The sequence below is a fragment of the Babylonia areolata genome, chromosome 14, assembly GCF_041734735.1.
Source record: "Babylonia areolata isolate BAREFJ2019XMU chromosome 14, ASM4173473v1, whole genome shotgun sequence".
In the NCBI taxonomy this organism is placed as follows: Eukaryota; Metazoa; Mollusca; class Gastropoda; order Neogastropoda; family Buccinidae; genus Babylonia; species Babylonia areolata.
This window is the reverse complement of record NC_134889.1, coordinates 25,915,376-25,925,375: the sequence shown is the minus strand read 5'-3', so window position 1 is coordinate 25,925,375 and position 10,000 is coordinate 25,915,376. Positions and strand designations below refer to the sequence as shown.

General features: G+C 45.1%; 1 protein-coding gene across 1 annotated transcript in view; it reads left to right on the top strand.

Annotated features, from left to right (window-relative positions):
- Positions 1-10,000, top strand: part of LOC143289945 (70 kDa neurofilament protein-like) — a 73,643-nt gene that overhangs the window by 26,955 nt on the left and 36,688 nt on the right. The window contains exon 2 of the mRNA XM_076599206.1: positions 2,700-2,886. Within this exon, the coding sequence (XP_076455321.1) occupies positions 2,700-2,886 (187 nt within the window). The remainder of the gene's footprint in view (positions 1-2,699; positions 2,887-10,000) is intronic.

Genomic DNA, 10,000 nt, shown 5'->3' with positions numbered 1-10,000 from the left:
ATTTATTTAGATTTTAATCCCCTTGTTTTTGTAACCTTGGTTATTAAGTGGAGAGAGATCAGTGTAGCGTTTGATTTAACTGCATTTCCTGCTGTTTGTGTGTGTTTTTTTTTAATTATAAAAATGGATTGTTTGATTCTGTTGACCAATGGGTAATACAGTAACACCAATCATTGGGACAAGAAGAGATCTTTCCCCACTTATTTATAGTTAGATTTCTACACCGAGTGTGTTGGTATCAAAGTCCACCATGACCCTGAAAACAAAGGGGGAGTGTTGACAGACCCAGTGGCACACACACACACACACACACACACGGCTGTAGTGTTAGGGTTCTGCTGGGCGCTGTCTGTAGGCTGTAGGCTGTACAATGGGGGTTGATCAGAACGGCCACTCTGTTCTCTCTTTGTGTGCCTCTTGTTGTTGTTGTTGTGTTTGTTGTTGTTGTTCTTCTTCTCCTCCTCCTCCTCCTCCTCGTCTCCCACCGAGGTCCCGTGTGCAGTATGCACTTAGCGCACGTAAAAGAACCCACGGCAACAAAAGAGTTGTTCCTGGCAACATTCTGTAGAAAAATCTAGCTCGATAGGAAAAAATAAATAAAACTGCACGCAGGAAAAAATACACACACAAAAAAAATGGGTGGCGCGTTAGTGTAGCGACACGCTCTCCCTGGAGAGAGCAGCCCGAATTTCACACTGAGAAATCTGTTGTGATAAAAAGAAATACAAATACAAATACCCTTTGGTGTGGACTCGCCCGTGGCTTTGGAAATCTGCATAGACAACTGTCCGGGCTCTTCGGGCATTTCATTTCATGTATTTGACTGTGCTTTCGTATCTGTGAAACTGCATGTTTGGTGCATATCTGTTATGCATGTGTGGGTGTATGTGTGAATGTGTGTCTTCATGTTTTACATATATTTGCTTATTTATCATCATTGTTGTCTTATTTATTTTTTATTTTATTTTATTTTATTGTTACTTATTTATTTTTTATTATTATTATTATTTTTTTAATAATTATTTTATTATTATTATTATTATTATTATTATTATTATTATTACTACTGCCATTTTCTATATTATAATTATTATTTATTTATTTATGTAAGCTTATCTAGTATTTATTCCCCCCCCCCTTTTTTTTTTCTCAAGGCCTGACTAAGCGCGTTGGGTTACGCTGCTGGTCAGGCATCTGCTTGGCAGATGTGGTGTAGCGTATATGGTTTTGTCCGAACGCAGTGACGCCTCCTTGAGCTACTGAAACTGAAACTGGGCATTTCTGCTGCTGCTGCTGCCTTCTCGTGGGCTTCAGCGATGCTGTTGCGGCGGTCCTTTTCAAAGCTGTCTTGCGCTTGCTTTGTCAGAGTGCGCCAGCCGATCCTGTTCTGTGCACGTTCCACTAACTGCTACCCACATACCCACCCCCTTAATACGTCTACCATCCCCTCAAGCGGAAAAAACCGTCGTTGAATTTAAGAAAAGCAAAACAAAAAACAAAACAAACAAACAACAAAAAAAAACCCTCACTTCCGTGCATTACCATGTTGGTGGCCTCTCTCTGCAGTTCCACCAACACAGGGCAAAGAAAGGATTGTCCATTTTGTGGTGACACTCCCCACAGAAACTGAAATGCGTTTTCTTTTGATTTGTACTAAGTCTTGTCATCTTCGTTCTCAGGTTTTTCTTCACCGATACCCAAACGCTTTCAAGATCCATGTTGTTATCTTGTGAGAGATTGAGTGTCAGTGTGTGCATGTTTATATTTAAAGCTTTTTCACTACGAGCAGAAAAAAAAGCGCCATAGAATCGTTTCCGTTGCCCACGTAGTCAAGTGGTCGTCCTTGTAGTCATTTATTGTCCATGTAGTGATTTTTGTTGTCTGTGAACTGAAAGGCACAATATAGATATATCTGTAAAGCGCTGAGAGCTTGGTCTCTCTGGCTGAGGATATATGATAGTCAGTCGTGTCCGACTATGACCATCAGAACAGCAGAGGAGGCAACTGCTGTTCCGATTATTTGGGCTTGAATTTGATGAAAGTGGAGAGTGTCTTGCCCAAGTTACATCCCCCCTCTCTCGGCCAAGAGGGTTTTAGGACAGTCGGCGTTGGGATGGTTCCCAAAGGCCAACCAGCCCACAAGGCTGCAGCACTAAGAGCCAGTGCAATTTTGCCTCCTAGTTTGAGAGTCATAATCTTTCACAAAAGACTAAGCTGTAAATGATTTCCCATTGACTGGAGAAACCATTGATAATACAGCTCTCACTTTGCTGTTGGCCCGAATGTAAAACTTCTGTCAATGTGTGATATAAGCCGAGTGTTCGGCCGTAGGCTGAGGATAGTTAACAATAATAATAATAATGGATACTTATATAGCACACTATCCAGAAATCTGCTCTAGGTGCTTTACAAAAACGCTTTGTTAACATAAAACATTACATCTATGTTACATACACACACCAAAATATGACCACACACACACACACACACACACACACACACACACGCACGCACGCATAGTTGCTGTATAAAGTACCCATGTCATCAACCCCCCCCCCGACTTACCATGGCGGCCTGGTGTGTGTGTGTGTGTGTGTGTGTGTGTGTGTGTGTGTGTGTGTTTTGTGTGTGTGTGTGTGTGTGTGTGTGTTTTGTGTGTGTGTGTGTGTGTGTGTGTGTGTGTGTGTGTGTTCGTACAGACTGGACGACGCCAAGAAGTGGCGTTCCCAGGACCGGGAGACCATCAACAAGCTGAACCAGCAGATCTCGGACCTGGAGGCTGAGATCCGCATGCTGAGGAGGACCAACGACTCCCTGGACACGGAGCGACAGAGGGACAAGCAGGCCATCAACCGCCTCAACGAGGAGCTGGAGAAACTCAGGCTGGTGGGTTTTGTTGTGTGTGGCTGTGGGGGCGGGAGTGTGAGTGTGTGTGGAGGGGGGGTGGGGGGTGGGGGGGGAGGGGGAGCAGGGAGGGGGAAGGGGGTGGGGGTGGAAGCAGGACATCAACCGCCTCAACCAGGAGCTGGAGAAACTCAGGCTGGTGGGTTTTGTGTGTTGTTGGGGGTGTGGGGTGTGGTGGGAGCGGATTTGTGTGTGTGCGTGTGGAGGTGGTGGGGGGGGGGGGGGGGGGGGAGGGGTCGGGAGGGGGGAGATGAAGGGGTGGGGATGTTGTGTGTGTTGGGTGTGTGTGTGTGTGTGTGTGTGTGTGTGTGTGTGTGGTTATGTGTATGTGTGTGTGTGTGTGTCTGTGTGTGGGTGATTTTGGGAAGGGTGTGAGATGTGTTTGTGGAAGGGTGCAAAAGGGGTGTTGGAGTGTGTTGTGTGTGTGTGTGTGTGTGTGTGTGTGTGTGTGTGTGTGAGGGTGGAAAGGGGTTGGTGTTTGTGTGGGTGTTGGTTTGTGTTGTGTGTATGTGTGTGGGAAGGTGTGAGTTCGGGAGGAGGTGTGAGGGGTTTGGCAGGGTGTGAGGTCTGGGTGTTTGTGTGTGTGTGTGTGTGTGTGTGTGGGTGGGTGGGTGCATTGTGTATATATGTCACTAACACACACACACACACACACACACACACACACACACACACACACACACTCCACCTGGGTTTCCGAAGTTTCAAACTACACATTCCCAACAAACTCCCCTCCCCAACTTCACCCCTACTATCTCTTGCATGAAGTTGTCATGGCCGATACGCCCTGTTGGTTTTTGGTGAAAAAGAAAAAGAAAAAGAAACCCATGCCATAAAAACTTAAAACATGTGATCGTAAAGAGAGGAAACATTTTCACTGCGCTTCTAAATGGCGAAAACGAGAAAGCCACTGAACGTGATCTTTATGGAACTGACCCAGCATAAAGTCGTCTTTTATGTGGGCAGTTGGGAGTGGTCAGTATTTCCATGGACGCATGGGAGAGGGGGGTGAGGGGGTAGGAGTTGAGGGGGGGGGGGGGGGAGGATGTCAGTGGATTTTCCCCCGTGGAAAGCCTGGGTGATTGACCAGTTGGCGACTCTTGACAGTCGGCTCGGGTTTGGTTTTGTGTGCGTGTCATGGTCTGCTGATTCTCGACTTCGTCAAGTCTCCACACTCAGCTCTTTCAAGTCTGGCCTTAAAACCCACCTCTTCCCAAAGTAGCCTCCCTTCCCTGCCTCTTCCTTGTCTTTTTAGTTTTTTTCAGTTTTAGAGTTATGCTTGCGTGAGAATGACTGGTGCGAAAGCGCTTTGATTTGTTTATGCACAAGATTTAGCGCTATATAAGTACCATTATTATTATTATTATTATGATCGTGTATGTGTGTGTGTGTGTGTGTTTGGGGGGAGTGAAGGTGGGGTGTCTGTGTGTGTGTGTGTGTGTGGGGGGGGGGTGCGTGTCTGTGTGTACCGGGGATGGATGGGAGGAGGTTGGGGGGGGGGGGGCTTGTATTTGTGTGTGTGCACGCGCTCTTCAGTGTCACGGGTCTGACTGTTTGCGTGTGTGTGTGTGTGTGTGTGTGTGTGTGTGTGTGTGTGCGCGAGAAAGACACAAGCTGATAGATGACCCTGGTCGAGGTTACCGAACACTCAGGCCCAACAACAACAATGATCCATTTTTCTTCCCACCCTCCTTCCTCCCCACCCCTCCCCAAGTTTCCCCCCCTTCCACCCCCCTCTCTCGCCCTTCCTCTGTTTCACCCTCCTTGCTGGTCATCCGCGGTTACTTCGTGCGGCCGTCGGTCAGTCGTTCTGACGCGTGTATAACAGTGCTGATCATTATCGTTGTGATTCAGTGTCCGTTGTGGACGGCCTGTTGTGTGAGAAGGAGCTTAGGATTGTCGGACTGTGGGGTCAGTGTGTCTGGTCTGAAGCAGAAATATTTATGGTTCGGGTTTACTGTTATATAATTATAATCTGTATACAGAGCAGAGGGTTGCAGTAATAGGCTTCGTTGCTGGAATGAAGTGTGATTCTTTGCCAGTCCCCCCCCTTCTCAATTCCTTCTGTGTGTGTGTGTGTGTGTGTGTGTGTGTGTGTGTGTGTGTTTGTGTCTGTGTGTCTTTGTGTAATGGAGAGAGAGAGAGAGAGAGAGAGAGAGAATCAGGTGGAGATAGACATACTTAATTGTCGGTTTTGTCGTCCATTTTCCTCTGAATTTGTTTTTTTAATGATAGTCGTGTCCGACTATGACCACCAGAACAGCAGAGGAAGCAACTGCTGTCCCGACTGCTGGGCTAGAATTTGATCATAGTGGAGAGTGTCTTGCCCAAGTTACATCCCCACTCTCTTGGCTTGGCCGAGGGGGATTTTAGAACAGTTGGCGTTGGGATGGTTCCCAGAGGCCAGCTAACCCCCAAGGCTGCAGCACTTAGAGCCAATGCGATCTTGCCTCCTAGTTAGAGAATCTCAGCCCTTCACAGAAGACTAGGCAGTAAATGAATTCCCATCGCAGTGGAGAAACTATTGATCATACAGCTCTCATTTCGCTGTTGGCCCATCTGTAAGCTTGTGTGTCAGTGTGTGACACAAGCTGAGCGTTGGACCTTTTCCCCTCTGAATGCGAACACAATGAACACGAGGAATCCGAATCCATTTCCGCAATGTTCCCTTCCTTTCCTTGGCGATGCAGGGAACAGAGAATGCAGTGAAATAACAGTTGTTTCCCCCCCCCCCCGTTCTAAACAACACCAGTACTGAGGTCAGGGAAGGAAAGAATAGGATGGGTGGGAAGAGGGACAGTCTCCCCACACGATTATCAGTGCCACTGGGACAGCTTTTCGTTTTGTCTCTCAACGACCTGAACCACATTCACCTCTTCTTCTTCTTCGTTCGTAGGCTGCAACTCCCACGTTCACTCGTATGCACACGAGTGGGCTTTTACGTGTATGACCGTTTTTACCCCGCCATGTAGGCAGCCATACCCCGTTTTCGGGGGTGTGCATGCTGGGTATGTTCTTGTTTCCATAACCCACCGAACGCTGACATGGATTACGAGATCTTTAACGTGCGTATTTGATCTTCTGCTTGCATATACACACGAAGGGGGTTCAGGCACTAGCAGGTCTGCACATATGTTGACCTGGGAGATCGTAAAAATCTCCACCCTTTACCCACCAGGCGCCGTCACCGTGATTCGAACCCGGGACCCTCAGATTGACAGTCCAACGCTTTAACCACTGGGCTATTGCGCCCGTCACCACATTCACCAACCCGTGAGAGTTCTGTGGCACAGGCACAGGCATCTGCTGCGTACGTCTGACTTGCTTTTTTTTTTCCCCTTCTTTTTTCGTTTTGATGTTAAGCACAGGTATCGGTTTCGTTTACGTCTGACTCACGGGCCTTTCATGATTCACATGGGTGTAATTAAAAAAAATTATGGCGTGGCTTTGTTGTTGTCGGTTTTATTTTCTATCGTATTTCATTTCATTGACTCACTTGTGTAAACAAAGTGAGTCTATGTTTTAACCCGGTGTTCGGTTGTCTGTGTTGTGTGTGTGTGTGTGTGTGTGTGTGTGTGTGTGTGTGTGTGTGTGTGTCTGTGGTAAACTTTAACATTGACATTTTCTCTGCAAATACTTTGTCAGTTGACACCAAATTAGGCCTAAAAATAGGAAAAATTCAGTTCTTTCCAGTCATCATCTTGTTTAAAACAAGATTGCACCTCTGGGATGGGCACAAAAAAATAAATAATGAAGCCTAATTATATGCAAACTGCATTTACTGTTATATTTATATTTTTTGTTTTCTCTAAACTTGGCACTTTGATCTCGTATTCTGACCCAACAACAAGAGCAGTCATTATTATCATTTTTTGTTCAAACAGGAACTTCTTTTGCTAAGCATGGAATTTTGATTTATTTTGCAAACGTTTTGGTGCAGATAGTAAAAAAGGGAAATTACTCTGTAATTAATGCTAGGGGACTTAAATTGCTTTAAACTGATCTTTCTCATCTTAAACATTACATTTTGAAATTATACTCAATACAAAAAAAGCTTGTGTGTTTTACTCTCAGTCACAAGTGAGTCTTGAAGGCCTTGCCTCTCTTGTTTTCTATCGTATTTCATTTCATTGTTGTTTTTATCTGGTGTATTTGAATGCGTTTGTTCGTATGGCCTGGGCGATTTAACGAATTTTTTTATCTTTTTTTTTTCGTGGAAAAAATATTGCCTTTCATTCAGCTTGACAGATAAGTAAAGGGATATTTTTGCAGAGTTCTTTGGTTAGTTGATTGGTTTGAATTTGTTTTATGTTTGTATTTTCCTGTCTTGTACTTCTGTACAGCTGCCAACAGGTGGTTGGTCATCGAAAAGCAATAGGACATCTGACTGTCAGCATTAGTTCATAGCCCTATTTCTATATTCCTTTAATGTACTTTAGAATTGTGTTCATGGTTTAGGGTTAATTTTTTTTTTATCATTATTGAATTGTTAAATGTAATTGCATGTTAGTTGTGCATTTTTGGGTAGTTTTCTACCTTTTCTCTTTTCCTCTTCCCTCTCCCCTCCCCGGCATCACATATCTAACTCCGTATTTTGTAATCTGTCCACAGTGGCGACCACCTTTCGTGAACACAATTGCATCAGTTTCTTCTTCTTCTTCTTCTTCTTTTTTACCCATTAAAGATTCAATAAAAAAAAAGGACATCTGACTGTCATTTCTAAACTTCAAGAAATACGACTCTTGATGAGGCGAATCAGTTGGCTATCGGAGATATTTCCTGGCAAGGGTCATTCTTTCTTTCTTTCTTTCTTTTCCAACAAATTAACCCTTAAGAACTGGTGGTTAGAGTAAGAGTAAAATTGGTTGTTTTTAGAATTGTGAGAGAACAGGCATTGTAGGCCTTTCCCTATCGGAAAAAGATATATCACCTTAAATTTCAGCAACGGGCGTTGGTCTTCTTCTTCTCCCTTAACTCACTCAGTACGGCCAGTCCTCTCTTCTCCTCTACACAGACCCCTCGGATGTCCAGTGGGTGTCTGAATGACCCAACCTTTAGCTTCCGTCGTCAGAACTGTGGTATTCTTTGTCAACATTCACCTCTTCAGTATAAGAGCCTTCCGCTTGCAATATTTTGATGATGGTAATTGAGGTGAAACGCTGTTAGCGTTGTCTCTTTCGCCGTTCGTATGGAGAGAGTTAATTCTGTGAAGAATCATTTGGTCACCGCTCAGAATAACTGTTTGATACGTTCCTCCATGTCTGTCATTTCTGTGACCAAAGTCTGGATCTCTGCAAATTGTTTAACTATCTCCATACGAACGGCGAAAGAGACGACGTTAACGGCGTTTCACCCCAATTATCATCATCAAAATATTGCAAGCGGAAGGCTATTATACTGAAGAGGTGAATGTTGACAAAGAATACCACAATTCTGACGACGGAAGCTAAAGGTTGGGTCATTCAGACACCCTCTGGACATCCGAGGGGTCTGTGTAGAGGAGAAGAGAGGACTGGCCGTACTGAGTGAGTTAATCAGTCATAACTGGTCTGCAGAAGAACGTCAGTCAGACCTCAGGTATGCACGTGTGACTGCAAGATTTGTTTTGCAAGTTTGCATTACTACATTACGCTGAGGAAAAAAAAGGGGAAAGTAAAAATATTGATCGAAACATTTGACGGGCGCAATAGCCGAGTGGTTAAAGCGTTGGACTTTCAATCTGAGGGTCCCGGGTTCGAAGCTCGGTGACAGTGCCTGGTGGGTAAAGGGTGGAGAGTTTTCCCATCTCCCAGGGCAACACATGTGCAGACCTGCTAGTGCCTGACCCCCTTCATGTATATACGCAAGCAGATCAAATACGCACGTAAAAGATCCTGTAATCCACGTCAGCGTTCGGTGGGTTATGGAAACAAGAACATACCCAGCATGCACCCCCCCCCCCCGAAAGCGGAGTATGGCTGCCTACATGGCGGGGTAAAAACGGTCATACACTTAAAAGCCCACTCGTGTACACACTTTTGAAGGTGGGAGTTGCAGCCCACGAGCGCAGCCGAAGAAGATGGAAACGTGTGGCATGCGTTCTAAAACGAAACAGTCATGTTTTTTTTAAGGTCTGTACCTGAGGAAGGAGGAAGGAGGAATTTTTTGTTTAATGTCCCGTCACACATATCGGTGATTGAAGACATTCTGTTAAAGTATTCATGAATACATCTGAGTATTATCGGTTAGAAAGGGTTGAGATGTGGATGAATGGAGGGTTGGGGGGAAACTGGGCAAATGAGGGTAAAAATGTGGGTGAAATTTGGAAGAAAAACAAAACAAACAAAAAAACCCCCTCTAAATACAGTTACAGGAAATTACTTAAAGGACTTCGTAAAAGAGAAGTCGTTAAACTGACAAGCGAAACAACCGATGATGAATGCAAAAAGTCAAAAACGTCAAAAACCTGAGTTGACTGCGTTGTTCACGGCTGGCTTGCTCCATTTGCATGATTGAGCCAGGGTTCCCCTGGGATGTCAGCCAGAGCACATGACGCTTTATGTGGCGGGGTCTCCGGACTGACAGGGATGGGTAGCAGGGTCATAATGGGGTGTGTGTACGTGGGAAGAGGGGCGGCGGGTGGTGGGTGGTGGTGGATGGACTGGTGGAAAAAGCAGGTGACTCAGCTCTACTCGGCTACCCGTAAATTGGGGGGGTGGGGTGGGGTGGGGCGGGGGGGGGGGGGGGGGGGGATGTCCCATGTTGGTCGTGCCGTCTGTTTTTTTTTTTTTTTTTTTTTCCTGATGATAGGTTGGCTGATTGTTTGTAGAGCTCTTGATGATAGTTTGTGACTTTATAGTCTGGGTTCTAAGTTATTTGATAGCTTGGTCGGGATTTTTATACACACACACACACACACACACACACACACACACACACACACACACATATATATATATATATATAGAGAGGCTTTTGGCAAATAAGGTGAAAGATCTAGATCATTGTTTATTCACTTTTTTCTTTCTTTCTTTACTTATTTGTTTGCTCAGTGTTTGTTTATGTGTGTCAAAGTCGGGAATGGGAAGAGCAACTGATTAAACAGTTGAGGACTGAA